The sequence below is a fragment of the Pezoporus wallicus genome, unplaced genomic scaffold, assembly GCF_028554395.1.
Source record: "Pezoporus wallicus isolate ANWC-B61680 ecotype Strahan unplaced genomic scaffold, APGP_CSIRO_Pwel_v1 contig_6897, whole genome shotgun sequence".
In the NCBI taxonomy this organism is placed as follows: Eukaryota; Metazoa; Chordata; class Aves; order Psittaciformes; family Psittacidae; genus Pezoporus; species Pezoporus wallicus.
The window spans coordinates 473118-494929 of NW_026636510.1; the positions used below are offsets into that span (position 1 = coordinate 473118).

At 42.0% G+C, this 21812-nt stretch overlaps 1 protein-coding gene across 7 annotated transcripts in view; it reads left to right on the forward strand.

Moving 5' to 3' along the window:
* Nucleotides 1-21812, forward strand: part of MCF2L2 (MCF.2 cell line derived transforming sequence-like 2) — a 184171-nt gene that overhangs the window by 27926 nt on the left and 134433 nt on the right. For 6 of the 7 annotated variants that reach the window (XM_057400402.1, XM_057400403.1, XM_057400406.1 and 3 more), the window contains exon 2: nucleotides 9742-9825. In XM_057400402.1, the coding sequence (XP_057256385.1) occupies nucleotides 9742-9825 (84 nt within the window). Of the gene's footprint in view, nucleotides 1-9571; nucleotides 9597-9741; nucleotides 9826-21812 lie in introns of those variants that run through there. The other variant, XM_057400405.1, reaches the window with a different exon arrangement.

Sequence of the window (21812 nt, forward strand, 5' to 3'; positions counted from 1 at the left end):
GAGATTTCAGGGGGAAATTGTGCTGAATACGCTGGAAGGTTGGAGAGCATCTGTGCAGAGCTCCCACCCTGGTTGGTCCCACAAAGCTTGGTCTCCATTTTCAGTTCTGCTGCTTCAAGTCCTGCTTAAGTATCCAATTCTGCAGTGCTAATATGTTAATCTTGTGTACAAATTATGCTGCTTTTTTATTATCTGTATCTTGCTGTGGATTAGCCTGCCTAGTGAGGTTTCTAAGTCATGGGATCACCTCCTTCACCACCTGGATGTTATTTAGTAGAATTATTTGTGCTCAAGTATAAAAGAATGATACATAAAATTTGGTTGTAGCAGTCCAGCTTTCTATGTGTTAATATTTGGACTACACCAGGTGTCTTGTTGCACAGATTTCTGATCCTATTAGTTCATTCCATTTCTCAAGGGGGGGGAAAAACTCCTCCAGGCTTTTACAACAGACAAGAATTATTAAGCAAGCATTTACTTTTTTTTCCACCTTTTTCTAAGCCAGGGTGTCTCAGCAATGTTGTTCTGCACAACAGCAGTACTTATTCATATCCAGAAACTGTGACTGTGAGTCATTAAATTGGGGGTTGCTGAGTTCAGGCTATTTGTTTAAGCCCTTGAGTCACCACCTCGGTGCAGTATGCTGCTGTGGGGGCCTCTAAGGAGCAAGAGTCTACATGACTGAAGATCTGATTATGAAATTGGGATGCTCTTGATTAGTAATGCCATCCTCTGCTAGCACTGGGAAAAGCTGAGGTGAGATGGGAAGAGGTAAAAGAATGGGATACTCTATTCCATTTCCCTTTGACCCAAGACTCAAGAAGGGAGATCTGCCAGAGAAAAAAATAACACTGGGGGCAACTACCAAATTTTTAAGTCAAAACCACAATAAGAATCAGTTGACTGGAAATTAAAGTGAGAGCTTTGAAACACAAGCCAATTTATTTGTGTTAGGCCAGCTTTAGGGGGAGAAGTGGATTTGTAGTTGCCTGGAGTCTTTGACATAAGATTAAAGAGCTTTCTAAAATGCTGGTTTAATCCAATTTCTGTGAACTTCTTGTGTGTTCACTAAGTCAAACACAATGAACCTAGTGGTCCCCCATAGTGCTGCAGTGAAAGACTCTGGGAGGATGTTCTCTGAGATAGAGGCATTTAGGTACAAGCCATTCCTTTTCATGCTTTTGGAGACCCATACCCACAGGTGTGAACACAAAAACGTGGGATCTGGTGCTCAGATGGTGAGAGTTATTTCAATGAAACTGGGGTGTATCATAGAAAGGAGGGATCAGGTCTTTGAATTATTTTTTTTTTTTTTAAGTAAACTTCCATATGCACTGCAGATGTTTGCCAGTAACAAAACCTGAAACATCAGTGTTACTATATTCCATGTGCTGTATCCTGGTGGGACAATATTTGGATAGTGTATCTGTTGTTCTACTGAGACACAACTTAGGCCTTTTCAGCTTGCAAATACATTTTACAGATGCACACTGAAATTATCTTTACTAGTTATGCAAATGAAAACATGTCAGACACTTGTGAATCTAGCTTACAAAATTGAAAGTGCTGCCTGATGAGCTTTCCTTTGAGCTTGTAGTGGACTGAGAGGAATTTCTTGGTACCTCTTCTACAGTGAGTTCATTCCTTATCTCAGGAATCTACCATAAGGTTGGTTATTTACATTCACTTGCAGAGTAGCATTGAGTTTTATAACTCCACAGCTGGATCTGCTACTTCTGCAGCATCTCTACACATGGGATTAAAATGATTTTTAGAGCATAATCATCTGGCACATTTTTAGCCATTTACATCGTTGTGAACACTTGTCTGTAATGCTTTGGAGCTTCTTTGACCTCTGCTCTTAGAGACAATGAGTCTCTGCAGGAAGGTTAGGAATGCTGCCTGGGAGAGGGCAGGGCACTGCACCAGGGTCTGGCTGTGGAACTCAGCTCTGCACTGACTCTGCTGCCTGTTGCAGGGCTCCCACTGAAGATGAGCTGGGTCTCTGTGAGTAGCTGGGCTATTGTCTGTTCACTGTGCACAAGCAGAGCTGGAGGTGAATCTCCTACTCACAGCCTCCCCTTCTAAAAGCAGAATGTGTCTGGAATGAGCAACAGATATTGGCTGTAAATTAGTTACAAGTGGACATTTATATCGGTATAGGCAGCAGGGAGTAACATTACACACTCACTGCAGTTGGTAAATTAATTTGTTTAGCATGCAGTTTGGAGATGATGGGGAAATAAACTGCAATGTAAAAACATACTATGCACCTTGCTGCTCTCCTAGTCTACCTTTATCCACCTGATAGTGGCTCTCTGTAACAGGTGTGGGAAACTAAGGTTGGCTGGCAACCTGGATTCCTCTCCCCATACCTTAATTTCTCTATCTATAAAACAAATGGGACTTGTCTTTTTTTGAGCCTGAGACTGCTAGCAGGACACAAAACCCGAAACTGTTACTACTACATCATGCATCCTAGGAGAGAACTGCTCTGCTGCACCCTAGGTAAAGAGTGACTTCTATCTGAAGTTACTGAGCTGCTGGGGTTTGTGGTAGTAAAGGTACAATTTTATCAAGTAGCTTAATGCTAAAATGGTGACTTGGTATTACTTCAGATAGCTATAGATGCCATGTCACCATTGCCACACCAACAAGAAAGCATATGTGAACTCTCTTCATGTGGTGTGCAAACTTGTGTCCTGAAATATGTATTGAACTAGAGATGTAGAACTGATTACTCCACTGCTCAAGAGCTATCATCATGTTTCTAGCCAAATTCGTAGGTCTCGTGCAGTCTTCTCCTTTGTCTTTAAATAGCACTACTATGCTTTGGTGTGTGGGTGTGCCTTTGGGATAGTACACCAGACAGCCATTCGTAGCAGCACTATTGGTTTCCCTTGGCCCTGAATACTCTACTATTTATTTTAATGAGAGCCCTTTCCATGCCTTAGTCTGAGCAAGTGAATTTGTTTTGCCTGTTGTTGGGATGTACCTTTGTTTGTGCTAAGCTGTGAATTCCTCCAAAGTGTCTAAGGGTCTGAATGGAGAGCTGCCTGGGAGGCAAGAAGCCAGCTGTACCTTAGGGAGGGTTAAAGCCTGGGTATGGTGTGTTGGAGGTCTCTGCTGTGGTTTCCATTGGAGCAGTTACTAAGCAATTTGTGTAGTCTCCTCCAGGAAAGCGTCAGCTCTTTGGTGCACTGTTGGTTAGATCCAGGACTGCTTCCACGGGAGGCTGCTTCTCTGTTTGTCCCCTCTGCCTCATATGAACTCATTACCACAGACAGACTGCAAAGAAGCCAGCCAGCGACACAAAGGAGGGCACATGCTTGTGAGTGTGTGTGGGTCTAAAGGGGAAGCATCACTTTTTGCAGTCTGTTTCTGTTGCTTTTCCTGATGGGCATCTGAACTGAGATGGTGGTGACAGCTTGGAGAAGGCTGCTGGAAGGGTGGCTGGGTCTCCTCAGGCAGAGAGGTTGGCTGTGAGTCCTGTAGCTGAGGTATATGTTCAGAGTACTGCTGTCAACAGCGATGGCTGCTATGGCTCACTGTTTGTCTTCAATGGTAGTAGCCAGGGAAATATTTTTGAGCTAACTGGCCTCTATTCAGGAGTGAGTAAGTGAGCAGTACTGCAGCTCCTGAGCCAAATGGGCCCTCAAAAATTGTACGAATAGGCTCTGAAACAATTTTGCTGGATACAGTAATTCGGAGCAGAGACAGTGGGTAGAAATTTTCTAAGATGCTGTTTCAGCTGTGGAACTATCTGCTGGCAAGTTCTGGGGAGGCAGGAATGAAGTCTGCCACATAAGCTGCCCTCTCTTGATGAGCTTGGTATCCAAGTATTGTCGTGAATGTATCTTAGCTTTGCAGTTTGTGACATGTGCTTTTTGTTAGTCTTGGATTTTAAGATGACAGTGTGGAAATGTGAAACATTCCTTTGTTGTCTTCCATTCTATGAGCATGAATTTGTGTTCTAGCATACAGCATTGCTGTGAAGCAAGGGTTTTGGAAGGAAGACGAATTAACTTTTCTCTGACAAAAATTAGAAACCATCAAGTTTTTACTACTGAGGGACTAGAAAGGAGCTGTGCCACGCTGCTGTAAATCTGGACTAATTTCTTGAAGCTGACGCTTAGACCTTGGCCTTTAATGCCTTTTATTGGAGAAGTGTTTGTGTTTCGTTTGGAAGCAGGATATAAGATGCCCTTATAATATCCCAGTGTGTGTTTTGTGAAATCAAGCAATGTCTGTCAAAACCCCCTGACAATTGCAGGGCAAATGATGTGGAATGGTGTGTTTCTTTAGCTCCTTGCTAATTCTGGATAGTTCATAATATCCTCACCTTCTTACTTGGGCAGCATTCAAATATCTCCTTTGGAGGTTGCCACTAATGACTACTTTGAGCCTCTCTTGAATCTTTCATTTAGTAAACTTAGTGCAGTTTGCATCTTTACGGTGGTAAGTTTTTCCAGTTACCACAGTGACCCAGTATGCCTACTCAAGATACTGAACATGAGCGGATTTCCTGTTGGGAGGATGTTATTTCAGTTCCTTGATACAAACAGCTTTCTCTTCACCCTATTCCAAGTTAGCCATAGTAGACTCATAGTGTGTACTATGCCTGCCTGTAAGAACAACTTGTTTTAACTAAGTCCGTAACCACTGCTGGAGCATGGAAAAACACAACCACTAAACAGGCCTTTTCAGTCTCTGACCTCTCCACTCCTGTAATTTTATGTTTAAAGTGAACATTAAATTTAGCCAATGAGATGAACTGAAAAATGCAGTGATCCGAAGAAGCACTTAGAATTGGAAGAAATGTTTAATGTGCCTGCAAAGCAACGCTCAGGTAAAGCTGTACGTCCTTCATCAGGTTACATAGCATGCTTTTGAAATATTGATTGCAACTTGCATAATGAAAGGAGAAAACTTCAGAGCAGATAGAAGGTCACATCAGGAACCAGTTCAGCTTCTGCCCAAATAGACACTGAGGGTCACAGAGGTTTGAGCTCTTCAGAGAAAGGTGTGCATTTCTAACCTTTCCCTCTTTCATGGATGTTGTTTTGGAAAGCTTGCAAGGAAATTCCATCCACACCATGGCCTAGAACTGTCCCTTCTCGAGGGATGACAGCATATCAGGCATGGATCACACAAGACAGCTGGAGTGTTGCTCCTGGCCTTGCTTGTCCAGATTTCTACTACATTAGTAGTAGAAATCAAACGAAGTTTGGTTTGGTGTAACAGTTAAAAACAAGCAAACAACCCACCAAAAAAACCCCAAACCAACCAACTAAAGAAACAAATATTTTAGGGATTTCTCCAAACATTAACAGAGTTACTTAAATATTTTAGGAGAATCTTCTCTCCTTGGAATTTAGTTAGCAAACCTTGCTTTGAAACTTGGCTTTAATGAGAACAGAAATTGCATTTCAACAAATACACTTTGTAGGTTTTATAGTTGTGTTTTATTAGCAAATGATCTGAGAGAAAAGATGACACCAGTCACCTACCTATGCTGCATTTTGGCTTTTTCTCTAAGCTGACATGTGATTCTCTGCTGGAAGAGGTAGTCCTGGCCTTGCCATTTCCCATCCATGCCTTACTAGCACTTGTACCCTTCAAGATCCTTTACAGAGAGCTAACCCAAATAAGAAGCAATCAACTAAGAAAAAACGGCTTCACTTTATTCCAGTAACTTTTTTCCTGGCTTAGTTTTCAGTTGACTCAGCATGGGTTAGCAAAAAAAAAAAAAAAAAACCAACAAAAAAAGATGATGCAAATGCGCAGGAAAATAAGAGAAAGGATGGGATTTCCTTTCTGTTTATAGCTGGAGTTTTAGTTCTTCTTTAAAGCAAGCAGTCTGTAGCACAGCCAGCTTGTATCAGGAACTGATCTTGCTGTTTCTGTCTGGGCTGAAAGAATAAACCTTTTCAAAAAGTAAACAAAAGCCACAAATGGTGTGAGAGAGAAATAACTAGAATTACAAAATATCCCCTGCAACCCAAATTCAAACCAAGAGCTCTTTTCTCTGATGTAATAACACAGAAGTTGGTTTTGGCCTTCAGGAAGGGAAATGTTTTGCTTAAGGGTTCGCATTGAAAATTCTGGTGGACAGAATATTTTCGAATCCTGTAGACTGCTTAAACCTTGTCAGCAAAGATAGGCAATTTTGTCTCCTTAGTGTGTTTAATTCTTGAAATCTAACTAAGCTCTGCTAGACTCCTAGCTAACTGTTGTTGTTCATGGCAAGCAGACACAGGACTTGAGAACATTTGAACTGTAGGTGCTTTGCAACTTTTGAACTCTGAATTTGTGTTGCCTTTTGGTACTTTTCAAGAAGAATTAGCACATAATATTAGGTGTCCTTTCAGGCTCTTAAAATTAAATCTCTGGCCTTATGCTGGAAATTTGTAACCCATTATTCCAAGAGTAGTGACTTTAGATGGTGGATTGAAGCACCTCCCTCTCCTACTCAACAGAAGGCCAGGCAGTTGTAGCATTCACCCACTAAAAACCAAAGAGATACTGTTATGGCTCATTGCTTTTGTTTGACTTTCATGAAGCAACAGGCACTGCTGTGTCAATCTACTCAGTGCAGTCCAGTCTTTCACTCCAGCAGGTCATCTTCTCAATACTGTTGGAAGCTGTTAGTTGCCATTAGCATGTAAACTAGTTTCTGTCTGCTCAGAGAAGAAGGGAAAAGATTATATTCCTTGTTGTTTTTAATCAGCTGCTGTTGGTGTAGCTCTGAAGGCAGCAATCTGTGGGCTGTGCTCCTTCCGCACCTGCTGCAGGAATACATACAGCTGTGGCAAGAAATAAAATAGGCAAGCATGTGTGTGGGGAAGCCCAAGCATGTTTCATTTTTGAGTGAGGCATTATGAAGCGTAGCTGAATGGCTTTCCCCTTAAAGATTAGATAGCACAGTTGCAGTTAACCTCCCTAGAGGTTTGGGAGGGAGGAGAAGCGATGGTAATTGCTTTTCTTTTTCTCCTCCTTCATAGGAAACCTTGGCAAGCAAAACCATAAGGCCTGATTTTTCTGCTCTCTCTAGGAATTGAATTTATAGCAATTTTAAAAGGAGAACCAAGAATAGATGAACTGACTTAATTGTCTTGGCAAATTCAGCTAGCTCAACTAATGAAGAATTGCACGGTATATGTAAAGATTGAACTTTGGTGACCTACACAGGGGATTGGTGGTGTTTCACTTAATACTATTTGATCAGTTAAGCTTTTTTCTTTTTTAAATTTGCAAGCTTATGTGTGACTGCCTCTTCAATTAAAAATAAATAAATAAATAAAAATCTAAAACCACAAGAATAGTGACAGAGAAGCTAGGAAACGCCTGAGTCAATGTTGCCAAGATGATCATATTTCAGCCACTTGCCTGGTGTATGTTTTGGTGTGATCTTTAGTTGCATGGCTATACAGACTTTCTATCAGAGAACAGGACTACTTTATAGTCACCAGGAGTTGTCCAAGCTCTTCTGCAGATATTAATTAGGTGCAATGAAGCAAGGCAGTTGTTGCAGAGCTCCTGTGGCTTATCAGGTTTCTAAAACTTTCTCATTGACTTTCGGGTCCCCATGTAATGGATTAAAACATGCCCATTATCAGTAAGTAAAAAGCAGGGTTTTCTTTGCTGTGGTATCTGTCCTGCAGGAAAATGGCAAATGTGACCTTGTGTGCTGTTGGCTACAGCTGCTGCCATTTCATAGCCACGTCATCTGATTTTCCATTTGGGCTTGTGAAGCACCTTCTCCTTATTTCCTCAGGTTTTCTCAGTCTTCTGCTAGTTTCTTATGCTACAAGTTCTTTTCCCAGCATGTCAGTGTATGAGCTGTGCCCTTTCTTGAGCGTGTGATTCCTAGTCACCAGATATATTTTATACCACCTTTCTCATCATCTGAAAGTCTCTTGCTGAATGTAGGGTTTACAGCAAATCCCATATGGCACAGCTTGCCCAGGCAGGGGGTTTGGTGAGAACTAACTGGCACTCTGCAGTTCTTGTTCCTATTACTTCACCTTATCCCTACACCACAATATTCTTTTGGTAGAAAAAAAAGATATTTAGAAATCAGAAACCAAGCTATTTTTAGAGCAACTTAATAAAACACCCATATGAAAGAGGGAGAGGGGATTTTGGTTTTCTCAAGACTGATTGATATTAATGATGCCTTCATACTGGCAAAACATCACTGAAACCAAGCTCTTTAGCTTCATTAGTTTGCTCTTCCAGTTATTGTTAGCCACCTGCAATGTCAAGAATCAGTGAAGCTGATAGTGGGGTGCATAAATGATATGGAAGTGAAGATCCCACATCGAAACCATCCCTCATTATAGTTTTAATTTCCCCTTTTTAGTTCAAAGGGAGGATTTGCAGAATCAGCCTTCTTGAGATTTTTATTTTTCCAAATTTCTTGGAATTACTGCCTTTTTTTGCTCATCAGCCAAAGTCTGCGCAACTTCTCCCAATACTGTGCGTCACCATCTGTCTAGGAGGGCAACAAGTTCTTTGGTTACTTTGTCTCAAGTTTTTAGTGAAGCATTTGAAAACGAACCAAAAAGTTTCCATAGTGTCATTTAAAATCTAGAATCCTGAGCTCTGGAAAGGATCGGAGTGGATGTCTGAAAGCAAGAGAGAGATGGCATTTTGCAAAGCAGACTAGGATGCAGGAGAAAGAAGCTGGTTTCTAACTTCTCTGACCTCCCTCTCTATTTCTGGACAGTTTGTTTGAAACCAGGTGTGCTAAAATAATTCGGTATTGACGTCAATGAAAATCTTGATCCTTAAGCAGGGCAACTGCCTGCCTTAACTCTGGTCTGTGGTCTATCTAGATCCAGATTTCTTCTTTCCACCTGTTGTCTGGGCAGTTAGAAATGAGCTGTAAAAGCCATGACTGATTGTTCTGTAGCTGTACAGTGGCTAAAGGCCTAATTACAATAAGTACTATTGTAACATAAACAGCCAAGCTGGCAGATATTCCAGAGTAAATGCTGCTGGTCTGGGGTGAAGAATGGGGAGAACATGTGGGTGCACCTGCTACAGAAAGAGGTCAAATTAGCTCAATGTGAGATTATAGTTGCTGGTCACTAAATAGATCACACACAAAAATTGTGATTTCCCTTCCCCCCCTCCCCCCAGCTGTTTGCCATGTTATTTTTTAACTTCTCAGTGTTTACTTCAAAAGAACAGGCTTTGTTTTCATGCGAAGGAAGCCTCATGGCTCCTTATTTCCTCCTTTTACTATGTATTTGCTTGTAGTGGAAAAGGCATCAGCAAAGGAAACTGTTCTGAATTGGTTGGTTACACGAAGTCCTCAAGCGGAGACCAGGGAGTTCAGGGTGGAACATGGCACTGTATCTGAAATAGATCTTACTGTTTCAAAAAAATGTAAAAGCTTTTCAAAAACTGAAAAGCTGCTTCATGTGGGAGGCCAGATGCCATGGCTTAATATGGAGCATGAAGAAGAAAGGAACAGGCTGACAGCTTCAGCAAACCTGTGACAAGCTCTGCCAAGTCTACTAGAGCTCTTTTATGGAAAGCTGTGGAATCACAAGGCAATAAAGTATGTACACTGCAGATGAGACTCTGTAAGTATCATAAACTTCTCTGTGACAGTCTGAACCAATACTCAAGGCCAGGCTCTTTTCCCTTTGAGTATCATCTTTATTTTGCTGGAAAATTGTCATTAAGGTTTTATTAACTCATTGAATATTTCTGTTTTCACTTGCACAGATGAAATCATGCAGCAGGAGATACGGCCACTGGTTGCAGTGGATATAATAGAGCAGCTGCACAGGCAATTTGCTATCTTGTCAGGTAAGAAGTTGCTGTCAATCACACCCTGGGATTCTCTTGGAAATGTGTTGGAATCTATCATGCCGATTGTCACCCTTCAACTTTGTACAGCAGTTGCAATAGTATTTTTATATTGCTAACAAAAAGTGCTTTTACAATCAGTCACAGTGTATGGAAGTGATAAACGACAACTTGCTGTGATTGTTTTTCTTGAGGCAAGTGTATTTTCCATGCTCTCCACAATGGGGTGCAGGCGAATGGATTGGGAGGGTAAGAAATTAAATCATTCTGTACATACATTTGCACAATGTCTGATCATCTGGTTTGTGGGAAAAGATTTTGGTCTGTCAGTTATTCATGACCTTTCCCTTCTTCCTCATTTGCCTTTGTTTTAGAAATGACTCATTTCTAAAGTGCAAGGTTCTAATCTTTTAAAGATTTGATTATTACATATTCCTTTGTTTGCCTGAAGTTTGCAATCACACACAATGATGCAATTCCTGCCTTGAATAAATAACTGATATTGAAATATGCCCATTTGTTTAGTATACTTATTTTGGGTACTGTAGACAAGAAATCCTTATCTGGGTCCTCAGATGGCCTCTGGCAACAACTTTTGTGTCTGTTTCCATCTGTTCTTCAAGTAAAGAAATTAAGAACTTGCTTTCCTTCTTTGCCATGGATACACAGGGAAGCATCATGAATTTGCACAAAACACTGAGATGTTCATAAGGTACTTCTGGACAGCCTGACCCTCTCTGCTTGGTGGAGAGGAGCACTGGGTACACAGTACATTGGAAGTACACAGACCCAATTCTGCAAATTATCAACTCAGCAGGACCAGTCCTTGCTGCATCTCCACATTTTTAAGTACATATCAAGCTGCCAAATGAAATCCGAATCTTAAATTACTCAGAATTCTGTTTATGGCGCTCTGATTTTGGAGGTTTCTGTGTAGCATCTTGTGGCAGTTTCAAAGGCTTAATAACTAACTGTTTTGCATTTGGCAGAGGTTATTGACTGAACAGAGGTGGAACCAGCTGTCTTCTTGTCTGCCGTAAAGCATCTCAGGGTCATACCTTCCTAGATTTCCTAATAAAGTCAAAACTTTGTGGTGAACAGTGTTAGCAACTGCATAAAATTCCTCAAACCTTTTATATCTCACTGTTCTCAGTGCAGGGTAACTAGGAAACGTTAGTGTAGCACCATTCCTAAGACAATTTTTGTTGCAGAATTCTCCTTCAGCTCTCCAGGCATTTGCCTGCCTACCATGTGCTTACTATAGCTCTGCCATGCCAAACTGGAGAGGATAGTGAGTAACTTGGTATCATTGTTAAGTGCTCCATACCTGACTGCCAGAGATTTTAATGCACAGGTACCACAACAAGGTCTCACAAGCATTAGGTGATCAGAGAAAGCTGGCCACCACTTTTTCTTCAGGTGTTAGTTGCTTAACAGGAAAAAAATAATGATTGATGGGTGGTATTTGGCAGTCTCTTAATCCAGGGACTGTTGTCAAGTTTGAAACTAATCATCTCTGAAAGTACTGCTTTGGGAATGCTACTTATATCCCTTTTATTAGTGCTAAACTGATGTTAAAATATTCCAAATACAAGGAAGGGAACAGGGAATCTAATCACTGTTCAAGTCTGTCTGGGTCGTGATGTTAACTTCAGTCAGATCACATCTGGGATGCTTGTCTGCTCTTCATAAACAAGAAAACACTTATCAGCTGAACTCTCTAGAGTACTTTGCTTACTTTTTCTGCACCAGGCATACAGCGCTGCTGAAACCAAGGTTGTTTTCAAGGCCTTTGACTTAACTGGTACATGAATGCCTGACAAAACTTACATCAGTGTAAAGAACATCATGCATGTTGAGAATTCAGTCGCTCACTTGTAATGCCTATCTGGTAAAATGTGAAGGACTGCTTTTCTCAAATCCCATTACCTTGCAACATTTGAGGCCGTTAATAAAAGCCAAGTATGGTATCAAATGAACAACTTATGGAAGAGGGTTTACTAAGCAGGAAGAAAACTCTATTTACAGTTCCAGCTACAACATTAAGCATGGCACAAAAATGTCATGGATAAATATGAAAAGAATTTTCTAATTTCTTTATGGACTCCTTGGTTTGGTAGTGCCTGTATTCTCACCTGCTATTTTAGCAAATTCAACAAATTCAAATCTTCACATTTGATGTACTTCTTTTATTCTTTGAAGTGATGAGACAGATGTTAAATAAGACTGTTTAAACCTGAGGTACTTAAAGTCTTTGGAAATTATTCTTTATAGAAGGCAGGGATGAGAGGATTATTTGTTAGGGATTAGCAAATAACTGGTTCAACAGCATACAAATACTAATAACAAATACTGGAAGTGAGTGAAAAGGTATCTTTCATGCCCCCATCTACATAAATAACAAATCCCATTTGAAGAATTTTCAGGCCTATCTAAAATCTCCACAGTACAGTCCAGAAATAATATCCTAGCAAGAAACAGGGTACTATAGTTCATAGTTTCTAAGCTGATTTTAGTCTGAAGTTTACAGCTAGATTTGGAAATTTGAGTGCTTCCATTCTGAAATCCCCATGGTAGCCTATGAAGAATCATAGAATCATAGAATAGTTAGGGTTGGAAAGGACCTTAAGATCATCTAGTTTCAACCCCCCTGCCATGGGCAGGGACACCTCACACTAAACCATGCCACCCAAGGCTTTGTCCAACCTGGCCTTGAACACCACCATGGATGGAGCATTCACAACTTCCTTGGGCAACCCATTCCAGTGCCTCACCACCCTAACAGGAAAGAACTTCTTCCTTGTATCCAATCTAAACTTCCCCTGTTTAAGTTTTAACCTGTTACCCCTTGTTCTAGCACTACAGTACCTAATGAAGAGCTCCTCTCCAGCATCCCTATAGCCCCCCTTCAGATACTGGAAGGCTGCTATGAGGTCTCCACGCAGCCTTCTCTTCTCCAGGCTGAACAGCCCCAACTTTCTCAGCCTGTCTTCATACGGGAGGTGCCCCGGTCCCCTGATCATCCTCATGGCCCTTCTCTGGAGTTGTTCCAACAGTTCCTCCATGATGTTGAGGACACCAGAACTGTACACAATACTCCATGTGAGGTCAATCATGAACATAAAATCATCTATTCAGAGGTCCCTTTAGCCCAGTATCTTATTCCATTGCTGACCACTGTCACAGGTGTAAAATATAACAACAAGAATATTCCTTACTGTCCCTTCTTGCCTCCTGCAAACTGAGTTTAGGTAAATGTCAGAAGCTACTATACTTTTTAAAAATTTGTTTCTGTAAGGAAGTATAGCTTTCTTTTTCCGCTAGCAAAAGATTGGTTTCTTCATCCAATGAAAACAGATCTGTGCACTCTCCTGCCTCATTTCACTTATTAAAATAATTCAGACATAAATTACCTCATTTGATTTTGATTATTATACTTTTGTTTCCCAGGTGGCTCTGCAGTTTTTCCTTAAAGTCTACTGCTTTTCATTATGCACAAGAAACCACAAATATTTTGGTGCTTCGGTGCTTGCCTACAAGGAGACCAAAAATCTCCTGATATTTAGTTTATTTCCTCATTTTCCATGCTGGTATGCTCTAGCTCAGTACCCACTGTCTGAAAAAAAAAACAACCAAAACCTCTGCTCTTTGGCCTCATTAATATGGGTAAAAGACACTCCCAGCTTACTTGTAGAGTGTACTGGGCATATAATATGTATTTTTCAGAACAACTTCATAAAAATAGTATATGCTGATTTATACTAGTTTGGGTTATTTCTTTCCTTCTGTAGGCTGCAGCCTCCAGAGGGCAGCTAGCCAACTCTTCCTTGCATGTAGCTTGGAGGATGTTAGCAGTGAGTTTGATTTGTGCTACTCCAAAGCCTCTAGCTTTTTTTAGCCCTTCTGTTCAATTCTGTGGACCCCAGGTCCATTTGTCCAGTGATAATAAATAAATTGTTGACTGTTGCAGTGTGTTATAAGTGACTGTTTACTGATTAATACCAGCTTTTTATTAACAGCTGGTGGCAGAAGCAGACAGTGAAAATATAATATTCCCTTGCAGTAACCAGAAAAGAGTAGAATGATTGAAGTCAAAGGCTCTTTGTTTTCTGTCCTGGTTTCAGCTGGGATGGAGTTAATTTTCTTCCTAGTAGCTGGTACAATGAATGCTGTGTTTTGAGAATACTATGAGAATAATGTTGATAAGACACTGATGTTTTAGTTGTTGCTAAGTAGTGCTTGCCCTGATCAAGGACTTTCTGGTTTCCCATGCTCTGCCAGTGAGAAGAGACACAAGAAGCCAGGAGACACCACAGCCAGGACAGCTGACCCAAGCTAGCCAAAGGGATATTCCATACCATAGAACATCATGTTCAGTATAAAAACTGTGAGGAGGTGGCCAGGAGCCACCACCTGCTACTTGGAGACAGGCTGGGCATCGGTCAGTGGGTGGTGAGCAATTGTATAGTGCATCACTTGTATTTCTTGGGTTTTATTCCTCTCCCCACCTTATTATTATTATATTTTGCTTTATTTCCATTATTAAACTGTTCTTATCTCAACCCGTGGGTTTTACCTTTTTCTGATTCTCCTTCCCATCACACAGGGTAGGGGAAAGTGAGCAAGTGGCTGCATAGTACTTAGTTGCTGGCTAGGTTTAAACCATGATGTTTTCTCATGACATGACTCATTAGAAATGTGTTCTTCTACTACTGCTGTGTAAAAACTTCTTAGAAGAGGATCTGACTGTCTTGCAGTCTCTGACCAGATGGTAGGAATTATGTAAGAAGCCTAATGAGCTTGGTGTTTGATTGTGTCAGGGTCTAGTTACAATGAATGTGTTAGATACTAACAGGCTTCTGTTTGTCCTTGACCCTCCTGCTACCAGACTAAGACTACTATCCACACCAAGAACAGAGAAACTCTCCAAAAGTTTCCCTGGTTGCTGTGGTCATAGAAAAGACTGCAGTGTAGTGTGACGATGTCCTTAATCACATAGTTCTTTGGTCATCTTTTTTATCATGTGTTGATCTAGCCCTGCTTAGCTTGCGAGATCTGGTGACAGTTCAGGTTCTTGTGGTTAAATTCTAGTTTTGAAACCACTGCCTAAAAACTGTTACAGGAGTACAGCTGTGACAACATAGGAGTGCACAGCTATGCTTGTTTCCTGTAGCTGTTCAGTGAACTAGATCACAAAGTTGGGTAATACTGAAAACCTATCTATTCTACACACAGCAGTTTTTATTGAAGTATGGTAAACCACTGGTAAAGTGTTGTTCTTGTCCTTCTGACAGACTAATAACCTGCTGTACCAATCTGTTCTTGGAACTAGTACTACCCCTCCATTTTTATCTGCAGCTTCACAGCCTGTTCTCATTCGTCATTACTCTGTCAAAGAGCCCAACCTCCCATTTGCAGCAATAATGAATCCTGTTACTAAAACAGAAATTTATTAGACAAACTGTCACAAAGTGTATTAGCAGAGATTCATTTTCTTTGTGTTCTGCTCCTGTTAAGTCAATGGACTTCAGTGGATGGGAGACTATATCTGAAAATGGTAACTGACTCTGAAGACAGTTTATTTAATTTCCAAAGCCTGGAGGGTGTTTGGCCATCTGCTTCCTGTTTAAACTGAGTCTTTCAGAAAACCTGGCCTGACCTCACCAAAAGGACAGTTTGGAGTTTACAGTTTGTAAAAATTTACCCAGGAAACGTGATTTAACTTTAATAAGAAATTCAGCATTCAAGATATGACTTAGGGAGGTCTCTGCCTGTGGGCAGACCCAAGCAGTTAGCCTGCACGCATCCGCAAAATTTGAAAGAAAACTTTCACTCTCCAATGCCAACTGATGAGTTGGTGCCTTTGGCAGGCTGGGGAAGAGAATACTGTAAACTTGCAGACAAACTTTTGGAACTTCTGCCCATAGCCTGTTCGGGGGGGGGAGGGTTGTTGCTTTTATTTTGGAGTGGGAAGGGTGGGGGATTTTGGGGGGTTTGGGGTTTTGTGTGGGGGTTGTTTTGTGGGATTTTTTTTTTGTATGTTTTTTGGGGGTTTTGTTTTTTTTTGTTTGTGTTGTGTGTTTTTTTTGTTTTGGTTTGGGGTTGGTTTTGGTTGGTTTTTTTTTTGTTTGGTTTGGTTTTGGTTGGGGTTTTTTGGTGTGGTTTTTTGTTTGGTTGGTTGGTTTTGGTGTTTTTTTTTCCTGTGGTTTGTTTTTGTTGTTGTTGTTGTTGGATTTTTTTTTTCCATCCCTAGAGATTCAGCATATTTGGTAAGCTGTAGTTAAATATTACTTTCTGAATCCTACTGTTGGTGTAACCCCTGATTGCCTAAATCATAAATATTTTTGATCCCTGGACAGGAAATATAGGTGGGCTAGAACTGGAGAGTGTGAGATTTCTTAAGATCATCATTGTGCTCAGGAACCTAGCCTGCAGTTGTGATTACTTGCTGATTTTACATCAGTCCTACCAACCTGCAACTTCAGCTGTGAGAGCTCTCAGAACTCAGCACTCGCACCTCATTTGTCAGTCACACCCTTTACACTGCAAAGCAAAATTAAATTTTCTCTGCTGCCATATCCTGTTCTCCCCTGTGCATCTTCCCCCCCCAAATACTTCAGCTGTTTTGTTTCCACAGCTTAATTCTGGCCTCATCTTCACTGCAACAACTAGCCAGGCTGCATTGGCAGCTGGAAAGTTTATCTAATAGGAACAACTATGAACACCGTTTTGTGTCCTAGGACTTGGGGAACTGGCACACAAAAGAGTGAGCAATGGTCCCATTACTGTGCCTTGTACTACCCCAACACTGCTTGTGTTCTACCTCTCCTACTTTTCTTTGCCTTCCATATGAAATCTGTAGTTTTTGTCCTGTTGCCCCAGTTCTTCCAGTCCCTTTGCCCTTGGGCCACAAGAGAAGGGGAAAAGTTGAGCAAAAAGCTAGGGTGGAAAATAAGGAATGTGTCCAGGAAAAGGAGGAGAAGGGATGCTGTCAGTTTGAGTAGCAAACCAGGCAGAAGGTCAAGTTGACTGTAATCTTTTCCTCCTAAATCTTGCCTTACTCCAGACAGTCTAGCCTTCTGTCCTCCAACTCCTGACGTTGTCTGCCTTGTTCGTGCTCCAAGTTATTGAGTTTGACACACCTCTGAATGTGATCCTGAATGCAAATGTTTTAACTGCTTGCTAATGATTCACCTCTGATCATAAATCAATATCTTTAATCAGAATGTCCTTGCCTGAGCAACAGTAGAGCAAAGGGACTGTACCTTTGACATAATGAGTTTGGGTTGGATGCAAAGCAAGTTGCTATCTGCAGAGTCAGAGAGCAGAAAGAAGATGGATCTATTGATGGAAATTGAGGGAGCTGAATCAGGGTGGCAGTGTTTGTGGGTGCTGAGAGAGAAGCTCGGGTCTATGTCAGGAGATGTTAGATGAAATGTTGCCGAGTTTCCCCATCAGGCAAAACTGGGGCTAGCTGTGACAGAGCAGCCTGTGGTCTAACGGAGGAGCAGTGACGCACAAGAGGTTGCCAGCAGGATGGCCTGGCTCCGCAAGGACAAGGTCAGGAGAAAGCCTCATGTTAGGTCAGCCAGACGATAGCCGTTAACCTCCTTTCCTGCCAGCTGAACCTCCAACACTTGTGGTGGCTCCTTGCAAGGGCCACTGCCACCAGCTGCTGCTCTTTCCCTGGCTTGGCACCATCGTTTGGAGCTGCCCGAATGTGTTGGAGGTGTCTGGGCTGCTTGGGGAGTGCGGCAGAGTGTCATCTAATGGCGCCTGGAGGAGCTGCAAGTCAGCGAGACAGGCCTATGCTTTGCAGGCAGGCAGGCATGTGACTATGCTTCTGCTATCTGGTTTTCAGTGCACCTTTGTTTCTGTCTCTGACTGCACTAAATTCGAGTTATTGCTCGCTTCTCCAGTGGGGCTCTTTAGCTGAGCTTGTGCCTCATGTTGCTTTGGCTTTTTGGCAAGCTTCTTTGCTCCTTGCAGTCTTTGGGCCCCCTTGCCTTGCTTCACAGACACCACTGAAAATAGCCGGCATGCCTCAGGTAGCCGTAATGAAACCCTCTCTGCTTTGCGCTACGTTCATGTGGCTCGCTTCAGCACTCCTTTTGTGTCTCACTCCTCCAGCCCTCTATCATTTAAAATAGGGGTTTTTTGGTTTGTTGGTTTTGTTTGTTTGTTGTTTTTTTTTTTTCCCTTTTGAGGACTGTTTTTCTTTTGGACTTTCATGGAGCTGCTGGACCTTGTTCTGCCCCCTTCAGTCTTAATTATGATGAATTGTGACATTTTCTGTTCAGCAGTTCAGTTCTTCTCACAAACGATGCCCAGGAGTGTGAGGGTTATGCACAGTCCCAGCACGTGCAAGGATCACATACAAACAGTCTTTGCACCAAATTCCATGCACTTAGTCCTTATGGCTGTGGAGCTGACTGAAGACTGTCCCTGTTGGTTTTTATTTTGTGCTCTCTGCCCTTCCAAGACAATGAGTAGCAGCCAGTTAAAGGCTGCTTTCAAGGACTAGAAGAAATCTAGTGGCAATTCCCTGGTAAGTTTATGGCCCAGAATAAAAGGGCTGCAGCTTGTCAATTCACATTCTGCAGAAATTTGCATACTGCAGCAAATCTTGGTTTAGTGTCAGGAAAAAAAAAAATGCATTAAAATTTAGATGTATTGAACTGCTTTCTTATCCAGAGGAGAGAGTTTTCCAAACACCCTTGGCATATAAGGAACTTCCTTTATATCCCTTAATATTCACTCTTGTTACCTTGCTAGATATATGGATATATGGTTATGGATCATTTTCCCTTGTACCTCAACTACTTTTTAAGCTTCAGATACAGTCAGGAACAAGCCACTCCTAATGTATTTGTGTTATTACTTGTCACCCAACACTTCAGACATTCCTGCTCTCTCCTTGTTACAGTACTTAACAATTTCTGATCACAAAACTCTCTCAAATTGCACTGTAATTTCATGTTATTGCAGGAACTGAGCATTTCCTTATTTATTTCCTTGTCTGAAATATAGCTACATTCAAGAACTTCCTGAATGTTCTTCTGTTTTGTTTACAGCAGGAAGTGCTGACTTCACACTGGAGAATGAGATGGCTTAGTCAGAGGCAAGGAGCTAGCTCCTGGCTCTTAGTTGAATGCTTCCCAAATGTCCTCTTAGATTTGTTGCCAGTGGTGAGGGAAAGAAGTGAGTGTTCAGTCTGCTTACATTCATTCCTTGGATGGCTTTTTGTAGAAGATCCTGTGACAAAAATACACACCCACATACATACAGTGCATCATCGGCCTGCCTTATCTAGCTCGGGAAAAAGAGACCAGAGGAAGAAGAGCACATATATGAATGTGGATGCAAGAGAAGGAGAAGATAAAAGGGACACAAAGAGGTTCAGGTCAGCAGGAACATTAGAAGTTCCATGTGAAACTTGTAGTTTAAACAAATCTTGAGTATAACTGCAGGTAAACTATTAGGTGTTGAAAGAGAGGATCCAGGGGAATCTTTATTTTATCCTCCAGGGGCAAATACTGCTGCTTTAAACCAAAATTTTCCAGGTTACTCCATCTTTCCCATTTAGAGTATCCTCACCTATTTGAAATAGGTGAATGGGTAAGCTTGGTGCCCAGGAATCATGTGACTGCGTGCAAGATACCATCTACGAAGTATCTTGGCATGTATTGAACTCCGCAAGAGGCAGAGCAGGCAAGCTACCGATTTCATTTTCCTGGTATTACTGTTTGCCTCCAGCAGATGGCACTGAGAATCTGTAACAGACCACCCTAACTGGGTACCTGCAGTTTGCTGTTCACGGTCTCTAGAGCGCAGAAATCTGGGGGAAATCTGACTAGATTTTCATGACAGCATATTCCGTGTCACTGCTGACTGCAGATAGTGCAGCTAGAGTGCCATGAGATCAAACAGCCACGCATCAGCATTTGCCCTTATCCCAAGGCCAACGTGGAGGTCAGTGTGGAGGCTGTGGCTCTGTTCAGCATTTGAAATCCAGTTCACTGCAGTTTGAATTATAATATTCCTTCTTTGCATTTTGGCTGAAAGCCTTCTGAATCTCTGTAGGCCTGTTTTCTCACTAGCAGAACGAATTTAGTGGATGATCTAACACAACTGAGCCATTTTCAGATGTAATTAAGGTAAGACTCAATCTTCAGAAAGGAAAAGAAGAACTAACAATAGTGTTTTGATAAAGCCACCATATCACCAAATGTCAAGAAAGAAAAGGGTTTCCTTGTTAAAAATTCCTGTTTTCTAGAGCTCTGACTTCTGTTTTATGTAAACATTGTATTCCTCACAGCATCCCAGTTCTCTGGCTGGACAGCACAGAAGGGACCTTAAATGATACAACTGAGGCTGGGAGGGTTGGGCAGAGGCAGGACCAGGATGAACAAGGGACTGATCACTCTACACAGAAATAGCTAGGAATTACTAGAGTACCCTCTGTGCAATGACCAGCAAAACAGGAGCAGGAGCAACTGGTTTGTGGCATCAGCTGTGGTTATCAGTAGGGAAAGGCAATGGTATAGGGATTTAGAGGGTACTGAGGAATGAGAACTCATATTTTTTTTTTCCCCCAATGCTGTTTCCTCCTATGCTCCTAGTAGGATAACTTATTGGATATTTTCCTTGAGAAAGGTAGTTTTCTGTCTCCCTCCCACAGCTTCCCCTTCAATAAGGGAAATCCTAAGTATGCCTCTTCCTTGAACAAGAACCTTCTAAGGGCGATAAATGACTAGAAAAATTGTGTGTGCTGCAGGACTAGGCTTGCTTTTGGGTTGGTAAACAATTCCTCAGCCTGGTATGAAAAACAGAGATTGCAGAGTAAGGAGAAAGACTCAGGGAAAAGCAAGTCCTTAATGCCCTACCTCAGCAGTGCTAAGCAATAAGTTACCTATAATGAAAGCTTTGTTTCATCATCTTCCTTTATGTGACACTGCCTCATTAGTCTGCTCTTGGCTTTGAGTCCAAGTTGGTGTGAAAACTCCTGTTAACTTCTGAGTGGTTTGAGTGATGCCCAGTTAGGACTGGTCCTGCAAGTCAGCAGGGTTTATGCTGTGTACTTGTCGTGGTTTAAACCCAGTCAGGTAACTTGTTCACTCACTCCCAGTGAGTGGTGCCGAGCTGAAAACAATCAAGGTCCGTGTCCGTCTCCCCCCCCCCTGCACCGGGGCTCTCCCCTTCCCCGCTCCTGGAGGAACGGGGAGGAGGATCGAGAGAGTGCAACTCCTACGGGTTGAGACAAGAACAGTCCAGCAACAAATCACCACCGCTACTATCAGCTAAAACAATGATAAGGGAAAATAACAAGGGAAGAGAATACGATACCACCGGCCAAGAAAACGAGTTCCACCCGGAAGCTCCTGTCCTTCCGGGTAACTCCCAGTGACGTGCTGTGGTATGGAATACCTCCCCGGCTAGCCCGGGTCAGGCGCCCTGTCTCTGCTTCCTCACAGCTTCCCCTCCTCCCTGGCAGAGCATGAGCCTCACAGAGTCCTTGGTCAGGGTAAACATCACTTAGCAACAACCGACAACATCGGCTTCACCAACACTGTTCTCAAACTAGAAGTCAAAACACAGCACTGCACCAGTTAACACAAAGGAAAAAACATGACTGCTACTGCTGAACCCAGGACATTATCCACCCCTTATTCCATACCATTCATGTCGTGCTCAGATCCCACATTTTCAATACACCATCGCTCTCCCACATATATACATCCATATACATACAGACCAAGAGGAAAAAATCATTTTCTTAGTGCATGGACCAATCCCTATAATGCTGCCGAGTCCATTCGGTCCATGATGTTCCAAGTTCATTCTCTGTTGGGATGATGGCTGGAGGGAAGTCAGGGCCAGTCGCTGGTGACCTGGAGACATCTAGTTGATGGGCTATAAAAGCATTACACAGCAGGCAACAGCATACAATTGAGTTCACTGGCTGTTTTCCCCTAAAATCAAATCCC